At 31.8% G+C, this 25,346-nt stretch overlaps 1 protein-coding gene across 1 annotated transcript in view; it reads left to right on the top strand.

Moving 5' to 3' along the window:
* Window positions 1–7,623: 7,623 nt before the first annotated feature.
* LOC142982519 (metabotropic glycine receptor) overlaps window positions 7,624–25,346 on the top strand; it is a 153,738-nt gene continuing 136,015 nt past the window's right edge. Inside the window, exon 1 of the mRNA XM_076129058.1 lies at window positions 7,624–7,834. Coding sequence (XP_075985173.1) covers window positions 7,648–7,834 — 187 coding nt within the window. The 5' untranslated portion in view covers window positions 7,624–7,647. The remainder of the gene's footprint in view (window positions 7,835–25,346) is intronic.

Raw genomic sequence — 25,346 nt, 5'->3', positions numbered from 1 at the left:
TCAGTCTAAACTTATGTTTAATCCATACGAGTATTTGCCATTCAAAAATTGACATTATTACAAGTGAATAAGAGCCATTCGTTCAGGTAAGGGATGTAGTGGCTCACGAACCATGAAAAAACTTTGATATATAGCATTCGACATTCCATTTAAAGTTGAAACTTGTGTCTTTTTACGGTTCTATGAAATTTAAGGTAGGGTTGGTGAGTTTTTGAAGAAGACAATCACTTCATAATGTGTAATGCGTTTTTTGATTTAGATTTTTTTTCGGGACAGTTTTTTATGACGACTTTCTTTGTACATGAAAACCGGTAGATTTAATTTACAGATTTGTTTTATTTATCAAATTGAAAACGAGTACCTGTTGAGCACAGACTTTATTAATACAGGTATTTTTGTATTAAATAGAGCTAAATAACGATACAATTATTATTAAACAAAAGAAAAACACGTCGTACAAATAACCCTATTTCGTAAACATCATGGATCATAATATTATCATGCAAATTATGCAATGAAAATTAAAAGTTACGATACCTTATTAGGTCGCAAATTAAAATTACGAGAGTTTAAAATGGTTAAATATGAATTTTATTGATCTAATCTGTTTGTTGCACATGAATTTACTGACTAGTTATTAAGTTATGTATTTGCGATGTTTCTTTATGTGTAACAAAAATAAATAGTTTTAAAACGAAAAGTGAACCAAACACTTCCCATTAATAAAGTAACAAGACCATCACTATCTTACTACACGCGCTCAATAAACAAACAAACAACTCTTATTATTTCTCCATACAAAGTTTTATTTAAATATTTACATGATCATACAAGTTTACAACGTGAAGCATATCGAGTGTAATTTGTAACATAACTTTGTAATAGGCGCCTCGCGTGGCACTTTTGTAAAGTTTCTAAGTTACTGTGAATTGTTGTGTTGTTACTAAATGAGTTGTGAGGTGCAGTTGTAGCGAAATTTTACTTTTTTCAACATATCGACAACTGGCAAGCTATCGAGAATTTTGGTATGAAAATCTGATTAGCGCCTCTAGTAGGCATCGTGGCAACTATTTTACAAGTCAATCTCTCCATAATCCGTAGTACTAACCACTACTGTAGTGTGTCACTACTACGTTGTATTACCCGTTGTGACTGTAGTGATTACATGTAATGATGATGATTAATAGTATGTTATCGGAATGTCAGTGTGTTTGGTATGTGTTTGCGACTGAACCACTTAATTCATGAAAAAGTGAGTTCCAATCTGTACCCTTTTATAGCCATTTTGCATTGAAACTGCATGTTTAATATTACTATATTATATTTGCAAATAAAGTTCCTATTTTTTCTATTAATATTCTGTAAATAATTCACCTATTACTATATTGCAACGACGTATGGATTAAAAAACTCAAACAGATCAACATCAATCCATAAAAACGCCGTACAAATCCCCATGGATTGTCCATCTTTATAAGAGAGGAAATAGTCATCCCATAATATAGATAAAGACGGATATCATTTGGTATAATACGGTTATTTCTTAACGGAATTGACGGTGATCCGGTGATGCGGAATATCGGTCGATAGGAACGCATCCGGAACAGTTTGGTAGAGAAATTATGGTGTATGAAATTAGTTTGTTTTTATTGTAAGTTTCCTAGGGTTAATTTAGCTATAAAAAATATTATGAATTATCAATAATAAATAACTAATAAATAATAAATTTAACCCATTAATGTAAACCCACTGCTGGGCAAGGGTCTCCTCCCGTTATGAGGGAAGGGTTAGGCCTTGAGTCCACCATGCTGGCCAAGTGCGACTTGGGGACTTTGCATGCCCTCAATTATTAATTGAGTTATCAATACCTTGATTAAATTAATTTTATCTTTCTCTTCTTCCAAAATGATATACATCATGAGTGTTCCCTAATAGTATCAGAAGTCATACGTAATGACTTCTGATCGTAGGGTCTTAGATTCGAACCCCGAGTTGGTCAGATTGATATAAATGTATATTTCTGTATTCATCTTAAAATCATATGTTGTGTAATAAAGCATGAGACCTTTCTTGTTTTAAAATTTACAATACTCATACTCTAACTGACAACAAGAATTTATATTTTGATACTATGTGCCAACAAACTTAACGGTCTAAAACCCCTACTAAAGACCTTACAACTTCAATGTACATAAACGTGAACCCAAAAAAGTTTACCCCAATCTTTTTCCCTAACATCAACAAAAAACATTATTGAGCCATTCAAATAAAAATGTACAACACCCATTTGTTCTTTATTTCATTCTTCATAACCCAACTTTTTTTCCTATAGGAATAAAAGTTTTCAAATGGGAATGGGAAAGCTTACTCGTTGTGCGACGTTTTGCGATGTGAAGCGATACGAGTGCGTAGAAAGTACATAGGACGGATGAAATATTTTGCCTTTTACTTTACGACAAATAGTCGCATAGTTCGAAATTCGTAGTATTTACGTATTAACATGCTGAACCATATACGGTATTTTTGCTAAGAGTATAGATTGTCTAGACTTTGGGGCCAGTAAGCATGTCAGTCATCAGTAAATAATGTGCTTTTGCATAAGTTTAATTAACAGTTTATCACCAAATGAAAAAAAAACTTGAATTATTTTAGACATAGTAAAAATGCGGCCTTAGGTAGTCTTTTTGATAGCATTTGGCGTACTACAGTCGCGCCGCTTTTCATTTACAGGAAAGCAGGCCTTATCGAAGCAATGGGAATTCATCTTTACGGTCAATTTCCCAACAGCGTTGTGTTTTGTTTTGACGAGTTAACACACGCAAAGCAGTAATTTCGCGAAGCTATAAAGTACAAATAAATTATTTAAATTCGTATAAATGTGTGCTAAATGTACGTATAATTGGTGAATGGTGATCTTTTTAGTTAGATAAGGAAATTGTAGGTTACGTTCCACGGTTATGTTTCTTGGAAGGTTTTATTGCTTTTAATGCGTTTTGATGTTGTATTAGAATAAAATATATATTGTGACAACACTGAATTTATTTAATTTGTTTCTAAGAGTTAGAGTCTGAACAACTGCAAAATAATGTTGAATTTGATTCCTAGAGAAGAAATGACTGCATGACTAATAGCTGATGCATATAAATGTATTATCACAGATGTAACTCATTATTATCCCACTGATAAGCAAACTTTTTCTCTCAAAATAGAGAAGGGCGTAAGTCTAACACACTGGCGCAAAAGTTCATTTTGGGGACTATGCAGTCTTATAACCAAGGATATAAATAACTCAAGAACTTTACAGTTGAAGCAATGTGTGTATTAGAAACCATAATTACTAATTATGGTTTCTAATACACAGATTGCTTTTGAAAGTCCTTGAATTGTTGCCTTGGGTACTTATAAAATTCGAGATGTTTTAATGAAACTTCAGTCTGATCCAATGTAACTTGCTCAAAATATAATATAAAGTAATTTCTGCATGATCACTTAATCCCTGTATCATATAACATGTCTTACATAGTTATAACTTATGTGTAGCATAATGGCTGTAAGTGCGCTCTAAATAGCGTTGGTATATAAGTCAAAGACAATCTTCTCGCGGCCAGTATGACGCTCAGTGATCATTCAATTAGGCGTGTATAAGCTGCTTAGCTAAATAAGCTGTGATTTCAACTATTATAATCTATACTAATCTATACTAATATTATAAAGCTGAAGAGTTTGTTTGTTTGTTTGTTTGAACGCGCTAATCTCAGGAACTACTGGTCCGATTCGAAAAATTCTTTCAGTGTTAGAGTAGTAGTAGTACATTTATCGAGGAAGGTTATAGGCTATTTATCATCACGCTACTACCAATAAGAGCAGAGTAGCAATGAAAAATGTTGCAAAAACGGGGAAAATTTTGGCCCCCTCTCTCTTATGTGACGCAGGCGAAGAAGCGCGAGTCAGCTAGTATTATTATACTATTCTAGTCAAAAGCCGATAATGTCTGAATGTCACGTACAGATATGCAGGACGCGAAAATTTTTATAGCCTAGTTGCCGAACCGTTTTGATGATATTTAGCATGAAGATAGTCAAAATATAAGCTCATATATCTGCTCCACCTGCGTGGTTTTATGCCAATACAAATAATACCCTTATCTTAAACTATCTCTCAGTTAAGTTTAATCAAAATTGGCTAACCTGTATTGACGTTTAAGCTCAACAAAAATATTTATAAATCACGCATTTTACAGGACATTTTTTGTTTATAAAATCTCTTCATTTTCATTTTTTTTATAGAATATAAGACTGATAGCCTTATAAACTTTCACATTACAATATTAGTATGGGTAATGTACATAGCATTTTGTATAAAGAAGTAGGTCTACTTTACCAACAAGGGAACAAAACACCGCGACAATAATCTTTGAAAGCACACTTGTTTCTTCTGAAATTTCCTTAAGAGGTTAATACGTTGTTCGATAACCATGGGCCCGGAGGCTTTTGTTCGCCCTTTGAGGGCTTAAGGGCTGAGATAAGGACTAATAACGGTGTAACCACCCTTATTGTTCACGATGCATTTATAAAGTGTTGAACGTAATGGGGGGTTGTTGTTATTTTCCTGTGTTATATTAAAAGAGTAGTATGAAGCTTTTTTGTTTTAGTATATTATTTTCCAGCTTATGCTGGTAACTTTGGCACAAGTTACAATACTTACTGTAAAGGTAAGTAAAAGTCTGTGGTAAAAAAATAATGTTATTTTCTTTAGGTGGAATACTTTTTCTTAACATTTTGGCGGTCAGTGTAATTGCTGTGTAGGGATCTTGAAATTGCGAGTTGGTTTAAAATAGTTTGAGTGTTTTCAAAAATCTTCAGCAATTATTGATTGAGTAATTGTTTAGGACTTAAGTATACAAATGTTTTACGAATATGGTCACCATTATATATAATTATTGAATATCAATATTTTTGTTTTAATAGTAAAGTATCTAAGAATAACAAAATGATAAAAAAAATATGTTATTTACATGCTACCATTACATAAAAACTTCAGACATTAGAACCTTAATTCTAAAACTCAACAAAACATTATACACCCGCATTTCTAAACCGCACGCTCATTAATCGAAGCTTGGATAATCTACGAGGTGCTACAGAGGTACTACGGCGTAGCGGTTTATCGTAGCACCTACGCCGTAGGCCTACGGGTGCGATAATGATATTACTAACGGACACGGGGAGAATTTAATCGCACTATGTAAGGGATGCTACAGACTGATGATGTTTTAAGAACATTTCACGAAAAGATCGTAGCAAGTGGTATTCTTCTAATTGTAGTCTATTCTTATTGTACACAGTAGGCAAATAAAAGGAAAATAAATAACATAATTATTGATGACATTTATTTCAAAACTCTGTAAGTACTTTAGTTTCATAAACGTCACATTCGTGTAACAGTATGTTACTGTTTGTAATATTATATAGGAAATAACGCAAACATTCATCAGGTATATTTTAGATTGTTGACATTTTAGTGCAGGCTACACTAGCCGTGATCACTAGATGACGTGACGGATAAATTTTGATCATAAGCTGAATACTCTGCCTTTTTATTAAATTTTTGCATTGAATACTGATTAGTTACAGGAATGAAAAAACAAATAAACACACATTTCCAAAACCCATTTTAATCTTTACCTAAACTTTAATTTAAAAAATCTCCCAAAAGCCTGTTATTCTCGTCTGTGAGACACTTTATACGTGGCGAGTCTCCACGTAACGCGTATCTTAGCGATACGACAGATACTCGTATTATCATATTTATTGGGATAGACCGTGACCACTAATATATCGGTATTTATCTTATGTTTATTAAGTTACTGGTGAATTATTTTATTTGATGTTGTTAGCAGTCTATAAAGACATATTTCTTGAACGATTTTTAGTATTGCATTAAATGTATCAGTCTAATGCTAAGGTCTGCAATAATTTGCGCAATTAACAGGCAAGATTTAATTGCACAAGTGACTGGACTGATTTTTTTATCCAAACTGTCATTATTATTGCAAAATACAAAATCCTAAACGGATTTTAATATTGTGTCTCATTACACAATAATAAAATCCGCTTAGGATTTTGTAACATAAACATTATTAAATATAATTGTTTAAGCTTCGGCCTAAAATATATTTTTAGTAACTATCATCCTTAAAACATCAACAATTCAACACTTTATTAAAATTCTAACTACTCTACAAAAACATATTTTAAATATAGGTCAAGTAAATAAATAACGTACATAAACAACTTCGTATTTAGATTTCATGATAATATAACATTTTTAACAAGAAAACTAAAAATGTATACTTATTTACATATTTTCTTCGTACATATTTATTTAAGTTCGTGACTGAAGACTTATTACTTTTGGAGATAATCCTCTTTTTCTAAATGACTTATTCTGGCTGAGATACAAAGTTTTTATACTATTAGAAGTTACTGTAGTTCAATGTTGTGAATATAGTCAGACAACTTAGTAAAAAGCCTTGGCAAACACGATCAATTTTTTTGAAAATAAAGAACTATGTGTATTTCCAAAATAGTTTAGATGTATAAAACACCGACACCAACAGCTGCACAACCTTGCAAACTTTGATTATAAGGTTTTCTACTAAGTTGTGGGACTATAGTCACAGTGATACGAGATTGATTCTAATGCATATCAAAACAGTCTTTAATCTCCGCCTACTTCTTGAGACTAATTTGTAAATGTACTAATGCAGTAGTTTTTGAGAAATCTATTTAATGCTTAAGTCGTTTAATTGTGAATCAAACTCAAACCTGACATTTACGGTTTTAACGAACCTCATGCTTGTTATAGAGATTTGATATTGCAATTGATTTGATATTGCAGCTCGAAAATAATCATAAATTGTACTAATTAACATCTTAATAGCATAGTCTTATAAATAATCTTCATAACGTCATTATGCTCCTTTTCTACAGTATAAAATCAATAAAATTACTTCAAATATTTAGTATAATTAACATAAAACATGAAAGTACAAATTGATCTTAATTAATTGGCATTCCAAGTAAAAATAAAAATAATACTTTATTCTATGAATTCACTTCTCCCAGGTCCACGTGTATTCAATTTTGGCACTCTATCAACTCATATTTCATGTGAACGCAAGTACTAATTATATCATAATTCATGCCCCTTAAATAAATAAAACTTTAAAAAACATCTTAACAATATAATATATTCGCAATTTTAATTACTGAAAATTAATTTAGTCGTTTACAAATGTTGTACTCTCAATCATGTTCATGTGTTGTATATAAAAAGCTTTATTGCCAAAATAAAATACCAAAGCAACGAGTTACTATGGTTCTATCCATCTCAGAAATCTAAAGCAAACCAAAAGGACCTACTCTCAAAAGAGAACCTTATCAAACTCAATTTTCCCTAAGCCAAATAAAAAAAGAAAAAAAAGCGCATTACCTCCTTAATCCTTCATCTATCATTCGAAATTCAAACAGAAACTCGAAAATTTGACGTGAGATTAAAAAAAAAATCGTCGGTCCGTCAGAACCCCGAGTTTGAATTCAGTATTGGACGCGCGGTCGTAGCGAGCGCACGTCATGCCGCTCTAAGATGCGGACGCTAATTTTAATATACGTCGCGTCGTTAGTGCAGTGTTATCGTAGTGAAGTGAGGAGTGTGCGCCATGGTGGTAGGAGTCTTATCAGACATGGGAGGTCCAGGGTTCATTTCACGCGTATGCACGGAAGGGCGCACGATCTGATCGCCCAGATTGAAGCTGAGAGGAGCAGTGAACTAGGTAAATGGTACTTTTTTGACGGTTATTTAATAAAGTATCGGTTATTACGGTTTATGGAAAACCGATAATTATGTTGGGTAATGAAGTGTTTGAAATAAGTTAGGGATTTAGGTCTTAAGTGATGTCTTATTTAAGGAGATTTATTTATTAAGGTTTAGCTTATTAGCGCTCATATATTTTAAGATATAGATATACGTTAAAGTGATGATATGCTCATGTGTGAGGAATGTAGATGGCAATTTGTAACATTTTATTTGTTTCAATTATCTTGAATTAATACAATAGGAGCAGCTAAAACGCAATTATTATACTTTCAAGGCGCCCTTAATAAAAATTACGAACAATTCTGGTGATTAAATAAAAATATTTTCTAATGCTTAAACCCTAATTATGAAGCCTGATTAAGCTAATTATAATCAATACTAACTGTTAAATATAACTAGCAATTTCAAATATTATCTTTATCAACAGTTTGACTAAACAGCAAAAAATAATAGTTTATTTTATCTTATCAATAATCGTTATCTCAATATTACACCAACGTCTTCCTATTTGATAAGAACATTAACTATTTCGCAAGAACAGAAAAATAACAGTCTTTATCAAAACTATAAATCATCTCCAGTAAATTTATTTTAATTTAAAACCTGTACTATACCTATATAACCTATAAAGGTATACCTTTATAAAAAACAATAAGCTATGTACAGACAATAGACAAAGGTACATAAAATCTTTTTTCTTTTCTTTCTTACCATAGCTGTAGGTAATGACAATTAATTAATTATTATTTAATGCCTCGTAAATAAATGTAACCCATTTCTTTCTCACTACTGGATACGCCATACTTGTATTTTCTCATAACGAGAGGAGAGTCAAGCTTTAAATTCACCACGTTAGCCTCTTGCGGTTTTAGAACTTATGTACATAAGGCATATAATACATACATTATGTAATAGGTATATACGCTTACCATAAAGTAGGATACATAGATGCGATGTAAACTTCATTTGTTTTCGCAACCCGTTTAGTTATATCGGATAAGCCTCAATATATTTTTTTAAATGACTGAGTAATGATAATATAATTACTGATGAAATACAGAGACATGGAATTAAAAACACCTGTCCAAAACTGGCTTAAAATCTCTTGATAGTCTTGAATAGTTTTCTTTGGATGGCATCTTATGATTTAGCTCAGATTGTCCTATTAACACATACTTACTTTTAACAAAATAACTTTTACGAATTGTCAATACATTAACATGTATCATTAATAAAAATATTTATATCGTTAATGACATATTTTACTCCCATGTGTTATTTTAACTCGAACTTATATTCGATTTACGAAACAACGCAAGGACTTTAATTGAACACCAGTCTTAATTAAACTTTAAAACTATTACGACACAGATGTTCATTTAACACTATTAATGTATTTGTAACCTATGTTTTACAAAATAAATATTGTATTTAATTCTCTCTATCTTACACCAGTTCGAAATAATAAACATCTACGCAATCATTTATGTAAATGATACTCCAACATTGATACTACAAGACAAACCAATTTTAAATACTAACGAATTCAAAACATTATCAACATTGTAAAGGAATTCTCTTCTTCGTGATGTATTACAAATTCTACAGTCAAGGATTTCCAAATGAAAATATCTAGACAACTCTCGTAGCTAAAAGCTTAGCCTAACGTTCCGTTCACATTATACTAGTAGCGTTTCCAGTTATTTATTCCACCACTAAATTAAAATGTTGTTCACATTATAAATCGATAAAATGAAACCGTTACCGTTCTATTACCGGTTTGGTTTTGAGTCCCACATGGTTCAATAAATGTTGAAAACGGTACTGAGTTGAATAGAGTGACTTGCATCCTCTGAAACATACTACGGTCTTAATTTCATACTACTAAACCTGATACGTAGTACTTATCGATTCAGAAATCACAAAGTATAGTTATAATTACTATAAAGTAATTCGAAGATTATTGTCAACTCGTATTAAATTCGACACTAGACTGAATTACTAAATAAATAAAATAATGTGAAGACCGAAATATATGAGTTCTGAGCATTCTTAGAGTTTTGTTTTTATTTTAAAAAATAATACATTATCGCAATTGACGAGTCATTAAGATCACTCGTTTGGCAACTTGCACAGTGTGTACTAAACATGAAGGGTTCATTGAAACGTGCTTGAAGGCGTGTGAAGTCTGCCAATCCTTAGTGTGTGGATTAAGGCTTTTATCTTTGAGAATAAGCTGCAGCCTTCATATATGTAGCTAGCTTATAACCTCTTATTTGTACGTAGATGGTTCGACTTTCTATAGCAGTAATATAAGTATGTAATATCTTGATTTTCTTACACCTTTGTTATAGCAGAAATTGAGATCTTGGGTATATATATCAATATGTATTAAAACTGTTAATTTGTGTAGTAAGGACGTACCTTATTTCGAATGTAAACCTATGTATTATGTAAAGAACAGTAACAATGTGATGAAACTCAAAAAGCGACGTAGACCACTTTTTATATAAAAAAATAATACAACGCAAGAATAATCGGTGTAAACTAGTTACGGGTTTATTAAAATTATTAATAAGTAACAGACCGTGTTAAATATTTTTTTCATTTTTGTATCTTGAAATAGCTATACCAATATTTGCAATTGAATTAATATTTCAAGGTAAAAATAAAATAAAGAAATATACTTTGATACTCTAAATACTTCGTACCGGAAAATTCCATGACGCAAAAAACTACAAGATCAAAAGTTTTCCAATCTATTTCAATATTACATAACACAGTTATTCGTTGAAGAGTTTACCAAAAAGTTTTTGTTCCAGGAACTAATACAATGATAGTACCTTGACACACAATGTTATTGAGTAAATATTTTGAAACAAAGCCTCACGTGACAGGCTTACGTTAGTTCTAAGTGTTTGTCTAGAAAAAATACTAACATTTTCTGTTAGTTTAGGTCTTGAATATAAAGGTTTGTATTGTGTTAGTCATATTTTTCTACCAGTTTATGAAAGTACTTTGACGATGGTAAAAATGGTTATTCAAAATGTTGCATGGTATTTTTGATATTTTAATGTGATAGAGAATAATCAATAATCTTCATTTCTAAGTATCGAATCAATCTAAAATGTTTCAATTATTGATTGGTCTAAAATGTACTTATGTAAAATAATATAAAAATCAATATCAGATTATAAATTAATCATTCTTAACGACCAAATATGAATAATAGGAACTAAAACGAGGTCAAATAAGTAGAAATACTTTGTTATGACACAACAATGTAATACGTGTAATTAAATATCGTAAAGGGCTGATCTTACTCACAAAACTATTATTAAATATATTAAATACAAAAGGTCAGGTGCGTGGTACTCGTAACCGGCGGTCCTGTATGACAAGATGTATGGATGTGAATGAGGCAAGGGAAGTTTGTAAGGTTCTAAACCTAGTGACGTTCTATGGTCTTTAACAATAAAAAAGAAAAAGGCGTGATATTATGTATGTATGTAAGTGTGTAAAAAGAACATGTAAGTAAATACACATAGACGTACAAGGCGGACTTAATACCAGAGGCATTACTTCCCAGTCAACCTAAGCAAGTGATGCAGAGATAAAAATAAGCTGGTATTTTCCTAGTTTTTCCAGCATTTTCTGGCTTAATATTATCAGTCTGTCTGAGCCCAAGTTTCCCTAAATCCATCAAGTATCTACCTAATGTTTGTTTGTGCCTTCTGTCAAAGTACCTCTATGTATTCTCTCCAACAACCTTTTCCAGTTGGTTTACTAAGTTTTATCTTGATCCAGAATGTTTTGAAAGACTATTAGTAGAAGTTGGTCGCAAAAAGATATCTGATTTAGTAAAAAAGTTTTGTAGTTTATTCTCATTTGCAATAATTGAATGTTTGAACTACGTATACTCTTTTTAAACTTTGAACTATTGAAACAATTACATTCTACTAATACTATAAATGCGATAGTTTGTGAGGATGTATGTATTACTTTTCCCCGAAAATCAATGAATGGATTTTAATGAAATAAATTACACTGATAGCTTAAAACTTGTATTTACACATCAAATACTTTTACCCCGGGATTTTATTTCCAGGCATAGGTCAAGAAAAATATACGCAATAATTGCTTTAAAAATACTTCGCTTTCGCGAAACTGAAATTAAATCATTTAATCGAAAAAAGTGTATTTTTGACATTTTGTTTAGTTATTGAATTAAAAATATTATGGCTTTTTACACACCTACTTTGTAACAAAACAATAATGTTTTTACATCAAAAGTAATTGAAGGTTAAAATACTGCTTAATGTTTAAGCTCTTTCAAGCACAACATTAACACTTTATCAGTCCGTCACAATCTAAGGAAATAGTACAAAAATATTCAAATTAGTTCAGCAGTTTCCGAGATTAACTGGACTATGTAATGAATGGATTTGTGTAGAATTTGGTTGTAAATAACTGTTGCGGTACAGTTCTAGGTCTTTTAATTTGATACGAAAAATAAACAATTTTCGGGTTGTTTCTAGAAAAAGTTGTAAGGATTTGTTAATTGATTAGCTTAGATAGATTAGGTACTATCTTAAAATGATAGAAATATTCATATAATACAAATAACTAATACAAATACGATTAAGTAGTAAAAAAATTACATTTGTTTTCACTTTGGGATCAAAACCCTTACTGGTATGATGGATTAAATTTACACACACGTTCTGTTTATTAGTTCACTTTAAACAATATAATCTCTAATTTGAAAGTTATCTTACTTTTAAACTTCTACAAGACATATTATTATTTAAAAAAAATCTTACATCATTTCAAAGACAATAAATATTCTCATAACAAAAGAACCAGTTTTAAAACTGTTCCACTATATCGTATTGTTCAAGTTTAAAGCAAAGATATAAAGCATTTGATAGTCTCCCAAGAATCCCGCACGGACCTAGGACGTATCGTGGCTAATGTTATTTACACAAGTCCCAAGACCGGCTCGAATCTGTACGAAATGCTAATATTTACCTCGTGTACGGATTACTTAGTGGATAGTAACGTTGGTTTAACTTAGTGCTTATGTTAAGTCGTGTTGTTTTTGTTTAATTGTTGTTTTATGTTGTATTGTAAACTATTTTGACATGACAGACAATGAATAATATCGTTTACTAATACGATATAAATACGATACCTAAATTAATTTCAATCTTATCTATCTATCGTATGGTTAGTGGTCAACCTAGTGTCAAAGTTGTTCAAGCCGCCCGAGAGGCCTTTGACATGGCCTAACGACTGTTATCTTAATTGAGAACAACCGGACTTAATACGTGCCCTCCGAAGCACGGAGACGCTCAGTTCAAATACCACCATGCGGTCACCCATCTATAGAATGACCGCGCCAACGGTTGCTTAACTCACAGATCGTTTACCGACCGGTGAGCACAACTGGCTATGAGCGTCTTCAATCTTATAAATCCGTACTCTTTTACTTTTTATCTCTAAAATCGAATATACTGGATTTCGTCAAAATAGTTGGTAACCTCAAAATAATGTGAGTCACTAAATGTTCTTTTTGAGACTAAACGGTGACAAAAACAAGTCATTGATTTTATGTTTTAGAAATTTTAGGTGAGATAAGTTCTTGCCTTAAAGTTATTTTTCAAACTATCTACATGGTATTTGGAATAAACCGCAACCAAAATTTGAAAACGGTTTCTGTAACATGTTCACTACACGTACAGTATTCAACATTTCGCTACAAATGTATTCAAGTGATGACGTGCACAGATATTGTGGTATCCGTGTCGAGTACCGTCTTGTTATTAGTTTACCAGAATATACGAATTTGTTGCCTTTTGGAGTAGATTTTAGTTTAGGTATTAGTTTTAAAGTAAGTGTGATGAATTCCAAGTGCAAATAGCAAGCTTAGCATCCTTTCATGATTACCATATACTAAGTACAGCCTGATTTTACTCTCTCTGTAACCGTAAGTAACTTTTTTAAGTTAAAAAAGTGACATTTTGCTAAAAGTCACTATACATTTAGAATTCTTTAACTATACGTTAATTATATTATTAATCATCAGAAAAAATACTGTTATTACTACAACTAATTAGCCACGAAATCGAACTTAATTTAGGAGCAATTGTGGAGCAGGGATTTACTGAAATATAATAATTGATAAGAACCGTGGGAAAACTTTTGGGCTCTGTACACCCCAAACATTTCAAGTGTTAACTTTATGTTTGTACGTAAACGAGGAATCATTCTTCAAGGATTCATTATATCTATTAAAATTCAAAGCTAATATAAATACATACAATACTAAATAATAAACATAGATAAAGATATTTTGATCATATTGAATAAAACATAGTTGTGTTAGAAACTATGTTTTATTCAATATGATAAAGTAATACTAGTAATAGTAATATAGTAAAGTAATACTAAACAATCTATTTATATCTAGGTGTATCATTAACTATGCGTTAGCACCGTAGCAGTAATAATAGTACGCCTAAATTACTATTAGTGTTCTCCTTTGTGGTTTTGTTCTGACATTAATAACTTCTTTGACACAACGCAGTAATTAAGATGTGAGGTTACGTTATAGTGTTAAATACATCATATATACCTTTTATAGTAGTGATAGCCGAGTCGTTTAAGTTGGCACCTCCCAAGCAAAGTGGCTGCAGGTTCGAACCCGAGGCAACACACCAATAATTTTTCGAAGTTATGTGTGTATTAGAAATAATTATCACTTGCTCTAACGGTGAAGGAAAACATAGTGAAGAAACCTTGCATGCCTAAAATTTGTTTAATACATTTATTGAGGGCATGCAAAGTCCCCAACCCGCAATTGGCCAGCGTGGTGGACCCAAGGCTAGGCCTAGTATATGGCAATATGCTTGAGTTCAATGACATAAAATTGAGATTATTAGCGTTATATCGACGAAAAGAGTAATTGAATTCACTTAAAAAAAAATACTAACTCAATCATTGCATTGTTTTTGGCAGGCATGTTTTCTATGTGAATAAATAATAACGAATTCTCAGTGAAATGATACAAACGAATATCAACTATAGAAAATAATTTTATATTTATATACACAGTGCATTATTAAAATCAAGACAAAGCTAAGAATTTTAGTTTTCAAATTAATATTTTCTGTGACTATAAAACATTTAACAAGGCTTGAAAAGGCGACAAAGGCTCTGCTTTCGTCTTGCGATAATACATGAACAATAATTGTCATCTGTGACCGTATTGAGACTATTAGCGTATTGAGACTATTAGCAAGTTTAAAATATTCTTGCAACTTTGTAAAGTGAAATTATTGTTGTTGAAATATTGAATTGGACAATTGAAAATAACTTTTAAAATAGATATTGTATCGGTAATTGTGGCTTTTAGGCCAAATGTTTTTTAAACATTTTTTCTTCTTGGAAAGATTTTTAGTAGATATTATATCATTTGTAAATCAAGTTTAGTCTATCTGTGTACCAAATTTCATTAGAATTCGAACAGCAGTTATGATGTTTGTATGTAACAAACATCTAAGCTTTCACTCTTGTTAAATTAAGTAGTTATGTATAGATAACGTTTCTTTTTATTTACAAGGTTTTCATTTTTTTGTAAATGATTAACTTCATTTCTACCTAAGTATGTAATTATGTATGACACGTGTATTCTATAATTACTAATACAACTTACTCCAGCCCACGCCTTCCTTATTACTTTATAACAAATCAATACTAATCACTATAGCTATATTGTTATTTATTAGAAGTAAGGACAAATCAAATGTATGCACCTTGACATTATAACCTTCAGGACAGATCGATACTATATAATAAATTAGTTTACTATACTTACTCAACTTGGGTAAGAGTATCTATGTTACTGATTTCTTTTAACTTTAAAACTCAGCTTTTGATTTTCGTATTTCCTGTATTTTTAAAGATGTATAATTTCAAAGTTCAAAGAGTGTATGTGTTAAACGTTTTTCGCGTAAATTAATTAAATTGACTCAATGGGTCGGTATTTGAAATCAAAACGCACAATGTATTGTTTTTTTTTTATCAGAAACTTCTCAGTCAAATTCTTACGGTCACTTAGTAACAAAAGATTTAAAAAAAAGGTGAAAAGATATATCTTTCTCATTAAATTACGAACAGACCATGTATCCTTTTATACACTCATAATAAGAAGATTATCAAACTTTACTATCTTTCCATACTGATACTGCTAAAAGACTAAAAGATCTTTTTAGCAACAAGAAGAAAAACACTAATATTTAAAAATGTATTAACGATTTATTTTTTACTTACATACATATTTACCAGGAGTAAAAAATAACAACAATATTATAGCTCAGTAAAATGTTCTAATCCACACAACAGATTGGTTTAACGATACCATAGACTAGCTATCTACCCCACAGTAAATAAACCGACGCGATTTACGACAAAAGATGAGCTCACCTTTGTTTTTCTTTCCATCAAGTAGGGATATAATATTGTACATTTTTATTATGTCAATATCTTGCGGGGCCTATAGACAGTTGCGCTCACTGGTCGGTAAGCTTCTGCTCAAGCGATCTGTGGGTTAAGCAAAACTAAGCGCGGTCATAACGCAGATGGGTGACCGCTGAGTTGCATCTGTAATATTCTTCTCCATACGTGGGTCTTGTGGTAGCAGACTCGCTTGGGAGAGGAATGCGAACATTATTGTTTTAGTTTTAGGTTTAAATTTTAAAAAACCTAAATGTTTAGTCGTTGAGTTGTGTCTAGTTTGGTCATTAAAAACTAACAAATATGCAAGCCAAGCACTGAGGATAATGGCTAAGTATGAACATATTGATTTTCTTAATCTTTCAGCCTAGATTAGATTTTGACTGCCAACGTGGCGCAGTGGATTAGGTCGCCATACCGCTATCATTGCATCGGGAGGTAGTGGGTTCGATTCCCACACGGAACAATTGTTTGTGCGATTCACTTATAATTTTAATTGGTCTGGTTGTACTTTGTCTCCGTTGTTTGTAGGTTTGTAAAAGTCCTCGCGATACAAGAGCAATTCTTAGTGCGGGAGTAGTTTAAAAAAAAAAGATTTCTCGTCATAGTCATAAGCTTACTGTTTCAGCGGTGACCAGATGTCACGTAGTAAATAGACTTATTTCAACTAGCCTTTATATTATGGAGAAAATGTTGAGAAATAAACGTAAGGTTTTCTCCAAAGATAACGGATGTTCAACCTTGATGTCGATTCCCAATTTACCGAAACAAGGTACAGTTACTAGCAAAAATATGGACATGTAATGGCTAGATAGATTTATTAAACGATGTGGCTTTTTTAAAAAAAGGTTGTAAATAATGACATGGCCAGTCTGACTTTCACTTGTCATTTTAACCAGATCAATAAAGAAAATGATAATTTCTATCTTGTTTTAAATTTTAAATAAGGTTCATTAATGAATGATAACGTTTGATGAACCTGTTGGTATAATTTTACATTATAAATTTGAATAGTCAATGTTAAATTATATTAAAGTTGTTTAACGGTAATTTTACAACCATTGAATCAAAATTTTACTGATCAATAAAAATATATTGAAAATACGCTGTACGTTCACATATTTTGCCCGTAGCTATACGTTACATAAAAGTTATATACCGGTTGATTTGACGTGAAAGAATATACCTCATAAGTTTATTTTTTCTTTTATAGCCGTAGTTTGAGGCATTGTATATTTTTGCTTTTGAAAGCTTCTGAAATTTACGTTGAACGGAAAACCTGCGAGGCATATTTTGTAAATATGAAGTCTATGATATAGTACGATGTACATATTTTACCTTTGAAAAAATATTCGTTCAGTGGTAGGATCATGAAACACTACTTATTGAATAATCGAGCGCCTAAGGACAGTTTTTATTTGATAACTAGCTGACCCGCGCATCTTCGCTTGCGTCATCATAATTTTCCCCGTTTTTGTAACATTTTTCACTGTTACTCTGCTCCTATTTGTCGTAGCGTGATGATATATAGCCTATAACCTTTCTCGATAAATGGGCTATCTAACACTGAAAGAATTTTTCAAATCGGACCAGTAGTTCCCGAGATTAGCGCGTTCAAACAAACAAACTCTTCAGCTTTATAATATTAGTATAGATTAACTACAATTTTTTGTATATATGTATTTTAATAACGTTATGTATGTGCAACTAATAAATTGGCAGGCAAAAGCAAATGCAACACACCCAAATTTTGCTAATTACTAAGTAAGTTATTAAGTACAAAGCCTATTGTAACGTACCGCGCATGTTACCGAATACGGGCTACAGTTAAGAATATCCCAATCGACATTAGATAACCCCAATATGCCCAAACCGGGAACCAAACCAATGACCTCGTGATGAGCACTCGTATACTACCAGATCCACACATCCATCACAAAAAACTATCCCACCTATAATATTAGTAAAATTACTTAAAACTTCTGCTATAATTTAAAACATAAATCAAATGCAAAAGAACCCGACAATATGGTACTCGATCATTTACCGTCGCGTGTCAACAAATAAGATTGTCGGAACAAAACGTGCAAACAAGTGATTTAAGTCGTTTTATACATTCTCTCGCGAATCTATCATTGTACGAGGAAAAAACAAAGAAAACTCCTGATTAGCATACTGATGTTGTTATGTTTTTGTGAACAAAGTTATGAGAACATTTTATAAATCTTATGCAAAGAGAGTGTGTTTGACATGAAATCTCATAATATAAAGCAAAAATATTAGAATTTATACTATACTTATATATTTGGACAACTCTTACACGGTTATCTGATTCAAAACTGAGCAGAGCTTGTACTATGGTAGCAGATAACTGAAAAACACTTATATAATTGTAAATACATACTTATATAGATGAATTGATAACCAGGCTCAGAACGAATATTCGTGATCATCACACAAAGATTTGTCTCGGGTTGGATTCGAACCCACCGCACGTGGCGCTACGGTTGTTGCGGCGAGTCGACCGCTTAAACCACTGCGCCAAACGTGCAGTTAACAAAGTAAACAAAGTTATAAGAAGAATTTATGAATCTTATGCAAAGACTCCGGAGAGTGTTTGTCAAAATATATACCTCCCTTGTGAACTGCACGTTATGTTTTTTTTACTCTATGTATATTGAAATGATTATAAACTAGCTTTGGCCCCCGACTACGCCCGCTTAAATACATTTCCTGAAGTATACACTGTGTGTGAACTAAATTTCATGAAAATCCGTTGAGTAGTTTTTGCGTAAAAGAGTAACAAACATAATTACGTTCAAAAATTTTGTCTGTATGATATAAGTATAGAAGCAGAACAGATACGACTATTATTTGATTTTGATACCTTAAGCTATTTCAAATCTTACATATAAAAAGAGCCTAGTACGAGTCGTGAGTCAGCTAGCATAACATTAATTAATGTCTAAAATTTGTTGTTCTTCAAATAATCGTCATATGCATCTGATGAAACAAAAATGATTTTAAAGTAGGTATGTGTATTAAAAATGGTTAAAACTCTTCAATAAAAATAAACTCACAGCACTACGTCTTTCAAGTAGCGTGTATAAAATCACAAACTCACACAAAGGCTTGTAACGTCTCATACGGGCTTCAATAATATTGTCCCGAGTTTCAAACAATATTCAACTGTGTATTTACAGAATCATTTCAGACAAAACTATAAGGGAACGTAGATAAAAAGTTTAGGCTTGCTTACATACTAAGCCGCGCCGGCATTAAGCGGCATAACTGGGCATTGAACAGTTATTGAATTGTTACTTTATTTTAGTTATTGTATGTAGTATTGTTTCTTACAATTATAATAGTTGATTATAGTAATCAACAATACTATGAACAGGATTTTAAAAACTACACGTTAGCACCAGAAAACTTATGTTGTTACAACGTTTTGGTCGCAAGTAAAGTATTTTTTAAGCAATGTAGTGTTACATTCTTTTTGTGTATAATTAGACGACACTCAGATTTTAAGGACTGCAGCCACTCGGCACTCACAAGACGCAAAAAATATGGGACATATTTATTAACACACATTACGCATAATATTTCTGTTTGTATTTATGTCAACGCATATGGGTGAAAAAATGAAGTACCAATTGATTTATGCCAATTGTCTTGTGTCGTTTTCTGTTAACCCTATCGGCATAAGCCGAAAGACCAAGCGTAGTAATGCTTCAGGTCGCTTTGGTCCGTATTACAGAATATGCCGATTTGACAATTGCCCGCTTATCTGTATCAACCCTAAGGACTATGTCTATTTGAGTTTGCCTTCAAAATTGCCTAAGTTTATTTCTTGTAAAAGTTTTTTGTCACAATATTTGGAGTTTACTCTAGCGGATAATACTACTTTTAACGTTCATTTAAGTTTAATAGTTTGATGGTTTTACGATCTGTTTATCTTTTTCTGCCTTTTTCACTATTATCCACACTAACCTAACTTTAAGAATTCGCTGAGAAATATTTTTTTGTGGTTGTATATTGTCGTTTGACATCGTATGAGCTTGTTTGTTTTGGTATTCGGTAGTCGTTATTTTTGATTAGCATGGTGATAATCTTTTTTAAGCATAATGCAGAATTCTATAGTGCATTTACTATCACTTTCGGCAATCAACAACCGGTTAGCTACCGACAAATTTTGTATGAAGATCTAATCAGCGCCTCTAGTGGGTGCCATAGAAACTTTTTTCGCAGTACATTTTAAATGTCAAACTCTCGATACTCAATAGTACTGTAGAAAATCGTGCTCTTGCAGTATTTATTAAGCAAAAAATATCGATACTCAAAAATAACTCCAACAATGCAACAGTAACAAGAGAACTGAACAAAATTCCTCAATTAAAACTTTCTCAGCGAAAAAAATCAATTTTCCATCAAATTCTAGAACTATTCGAAACAAAATCGATGCAGTAACAACGAGAAACTTTTCGTAAAAAACTCCTCTATTAATTCGAGTTCGTAGAACGTATGAAATATGAAAGTTATTTTGTTAACGGTCGTATGCGGTGCCATGATAGTCCGAATGCTTCCCAGTTTGAAAGTATTTTTAACTGCATTTCGTGATTCATTGCTTCCAGTTCAAACAGTCATTATGGTTCAGTTGAATCAGTTTTCTGCTATAGTTTTTGGTTTGGCTGTTTACGAAGTTTTGTAACTTATGCCGTTTGAATTTTGCTGTAAATCATAAACTGGAACATCAATTTTGAAGAGGCAAAAAAATTATGTATTTAGAACTATGAAATTTTTTAAAGTAAGATTTTATGATTAACATGCACCTACTTAGAAGTTATCATTTTTCAAAATAAATTACAGTTGGAAGGCATTATTATTGAGTTTCGAATTGATTTGTTTATTCATTTGAAGTCCTATGCCTAGTGAAGTATTAATGCATCGTTTTAATATGATAGCAGCCTAGAGTTGTCTAGTAGCTACAGTATTGTACTAGCGTTGCCTTTGTATGCGAGTACTTGGAAATAGAAATAGTATGACAAAAAACATTCTTTCAAAATACAGGAAGAGCATTCATCGATTTTCAGTTACATCGTTCTCGATGGGTCGATACACAATTGCACAAAGCAGAACGTTTTTTTGACAACGGTTCCGCATTCCCATACTTTTTTGCAATACTTTAGAAAGAACATACGTATATGTAGATATAATGAAATCATGTTACGATAACTTGCATACAAAATTATACCAACAATGATAATATTTCTATAACCTCTTTTCTAAGGAATGAAATAATATTCTTTGTTTCAAAGACCTTAGATTTTTACAAGTCAGCTCAATGGTAATACAGTTCCCAAGGAAATGCTGTTTCTTTGAATTTTGTATAAACTCTTGTAAAGTAGACAAAGGAATGCAAAGATTGACCCCGATTTAGTTCTTTTCATTTTTACAGAAAATTTTCAAGTTGTTTTGAGTTTGAAATGTCTTTGCGACTGTGTTCATAGTCCGAGCAGACTTTTATCGTCCTGTTTAAGTTATGAACAGTTATTTATGGATGGTTTGATTTAATCATAAATTCTTTAAAGATGCAAAAAATAAGATTTTCATTAAATTTATGCCCGTTTTTGGAAACACGATATACCCTTTATATAAAATAATAATTAAAATTGCATTGACCTTAACTAAAGGAAGCAAAATTGTATTATTTTGTATTTTATACGAATCATAAATCATGTTAATGAGCTTAAATGAGCTTAAAAACGTAAACTCGAACTTGACAGTTACGGCAATATTTCATATCATTCAAATGAACATAACTCACTATCTTTTTAGTATTAAAACTTCCCAAAAAATCAGATTTTCGTTACAACAAGGACGACAAGATTCAAACGCTTTTTTGTTCCTTCCAACTTTCATTGTTCTCCAAACTTTTAAATTTCGCCAAAACTTTCATTACATGGTAATCGTTCGGGAGAATAATAAATCTTTGGAATAATCGGACATTGTATTAAATCATGGTAATACGGATTATTAAAAAGTTTTTGCAAGTAATAAATAATTTGTTTATGATGTAGTCGCGATTTTAAACCAAGGATGTCAAAGAAACGCATAAGGAAGACAAATATTGCGATTTAAAAGACGATTTAACATTCTTTAACTAAAAAATCAATTATTCTGTATATAGCAGAATAAAAGTAAAGTATGCTATGTTTTGATTCAGCAATTTAAATTACCTGAAAAATATTATCATCAGCACCAATATCAAAATTAATAAATACAAACACCTAAAGTCATTAAAAAAAAATAAACGGAACGGTACGGAATACATCAAAACTTTATTTAACAACAAAAATCCTAACTTTATAAGTACAGACAATATTAATTCATAATACCTCTAAATCTATCATAGCCTTAAGACGAGACCAAACTCGCAAACAATCAATTCAATTCCAGACATCACAATCAATGGCTACAGAGAGAAATCAAACGTTAAGCTCTAAGATTTGTAATGCTACTCGGGGGAATGTCCCAAGATTTATCGTCCTGGCTTGTACTGTCCCAGGCTTGTCTTGACTCTTAGGCTTTTAGTCTAATTGTGGCTATTTGTGACCGTTTGTAGCCGTTACGTGGACGTGGGCAGCATAGCTTTGTTATAAATGTGTGTAAGCCAATTTTGGCTTTTGTTAAGTCCCTTAGGTTCTTGGTGTGAGCGTTTTATGTGAATCGGTTTTACGTGGCTGATAACGATTGTGGGCACATTGTTGAGTATTTTGTTCCTACTTTTTTTTAAATAAGATGTGCAGTTCGGTGGCCATGAATAGGTTAATAGGCTATTGTAAACTGACAGTGTATGGTGATAACTACATCAAATATGATTATATTATGTACCTTATTATTTGATGTTGAATATTTTTGTCTTATAATCATAATTTCATAAATGTAGTTCCATGAGATCAGCTCATTTCCATATTGTGTTAGGTTCTAGATTACTTTTCCTTTCTAAGCAATGCATAAGACAAACCATGGTATAGTGTAAATTGTTTTCTACCGGTAAAGTGGCGTAATACATTTATTTTAAGCATTAAGAAATATGTGTTAATGGGAATGCTAAATATTTTTGTTCTCTTATTTACTAAGTATTGTTTTGCCTACATTAGACTGTTTATTTTGTGGTGAAGTAATGTTTCTTGCTAAATCAAGTGCAGAGGTTTACGTAAATGCCTAAGTTAATATGATTATACCTCTTTACAATCTTTGGCCCTAAAAAATACGCTTCAAAATCGACATATCCACTACATGACATGAACTTTTTGTGTAGAAAAGCTTATCAATTTGATTTCAAAATTCGGGAGATAAATTTTAACTATATGAGTCAGCCCGTGACCACGGTCGATGTAATTCGATCGAAACGTCGGGTGATCAGTTAAGGTATCCTAACCTTTAATTTTCAATCGTGTTTAAGACCCGTTGCATTATAATATGTGTACTAGTTGCGAGAGTTTAAAAACGTTAATGTATATATAAGTTATATCACCACTTCTGGACCTTAGAACAGACATATAGACTGAATTGCACTGATATGTCTGGATATGTCACTACGTTCTCGAGAAATATTGTGTATGTCAAAGTGTCAATACAGGGCTCACAGCAATACGATAAATTCATTTTGATGTGTCTTGTCACTTCTGAGTTTTGGCTTTCACGTATCATTTCAGTGAAGGTTTCCCTGAAAGGTAGTGTGTTTCAAAATATCATGGAAGCATTAATATTTCGATTTTCGTTGTGAGTACCTTTCTTTTCGGAACGGGTGTAGATGTAAGATATTTTAATTGGGTTTGTTATTTTTAGAGACTTTTGGTCTGCGTTGTGGACTTATGTATGGCCTAACTCTTCCTTTGTTTTGTGGGGAAACCTTTGCCCAGCAAGGGGATAGTAACAGGTTTTTTTCTATTAATTAAACTGTTCTAAAATCCCCATAATCCAAAAATCCGTTTACTTCCTCAAAGCAGATTCAGTTCTCAAACGTAACTTGTCAACAAAATCAAGTTAGAAAATAAAATATTCAAAGACCGTTTCTAACAAACCACGTCTTAAGGGAAACTCAAAAAAGAAATTTTACAAGTGTTTTTTACTTTAATAATTACAAATGGTTGCAAAGTTTGAAGGAACTTTGTCGAAAAAGTACGACCTTTGGAAAGTTGACGACGCTCAAATGCGGGCCGGTTTATGAAATAGAAAGTTGTGTTTGAATTTTTTTCCACGACTGGTTCAGACTCTTAACAAAATGTAGAATTTAACAGTATTTTATGTACATTTCTTGTCATAAGTTTTTAGTTAGTTAATTCTTAAATCTGTGGACATCTATGGACATGTACAGCAGTGGAAGTCTAAAGTGTTATTAGCTTCATGTTCAAATGGTTCAAATCTTTTCAATTTTAAACTTAAGTTTAAATTTAAGGCAACGATCTACGATTTTATAGAATTTATACGTTCAAGATGTAAACACTTTATTTTGTTTTGACATAACCAATTAAAAAATACCTTTTCACGCACGTCAACTACAGAATACGCATCAACATTACCCCGTCCAGTAAACCCAACCACGAAGATGTAATATAACTAAAAATAGGATCAAATAAATTACCGTCATGTCTCCCTTAATTCCCGGAATATCCAAAAGGGTGAACAGTATCGAAAGCCCGTATTTTACTGAATATTGTTAACCGATACAGTGATTAGGAGTAGTATCATCGTTTACCAGGAATATGAAATACCCATTTCATAAATACGTCGGGACCAGATAAGCTGAGGGGAATAAAACTATGGAGCCTTATTTAATAGCGTGTTATTTACAGATTTAGAGATTTGTCGCTTATAGACAAGTGTCAGATAGTTTATCTAAAAGATAAAGTATAGCAGCTTAAGTATAAACACAACTGTCATAG

The sequence above is a fragment of the Anticarsia gemmatalis genome, chromosome 1 (assembly GCF_050436995.1).
Source record: "Anticarsia gemmatalis isolate Benzon Research Colony breed Stoneville strain chromosome 1, ilAntGemm2 primary, whole genome shotgun sequence".
Classification (NCBI taxonomy): Eukaryota; Metazoa; Arthropoda; class Insecta; order Lepidoptera; family Erebidae; genus Anticarsia; species Anticarsia gemmatalis.
The sequence above is the reverse complement of the archived record's forward strand: the minus strand, read 5'-3'. Positions and strand labels throughout refer to the sequence as shown.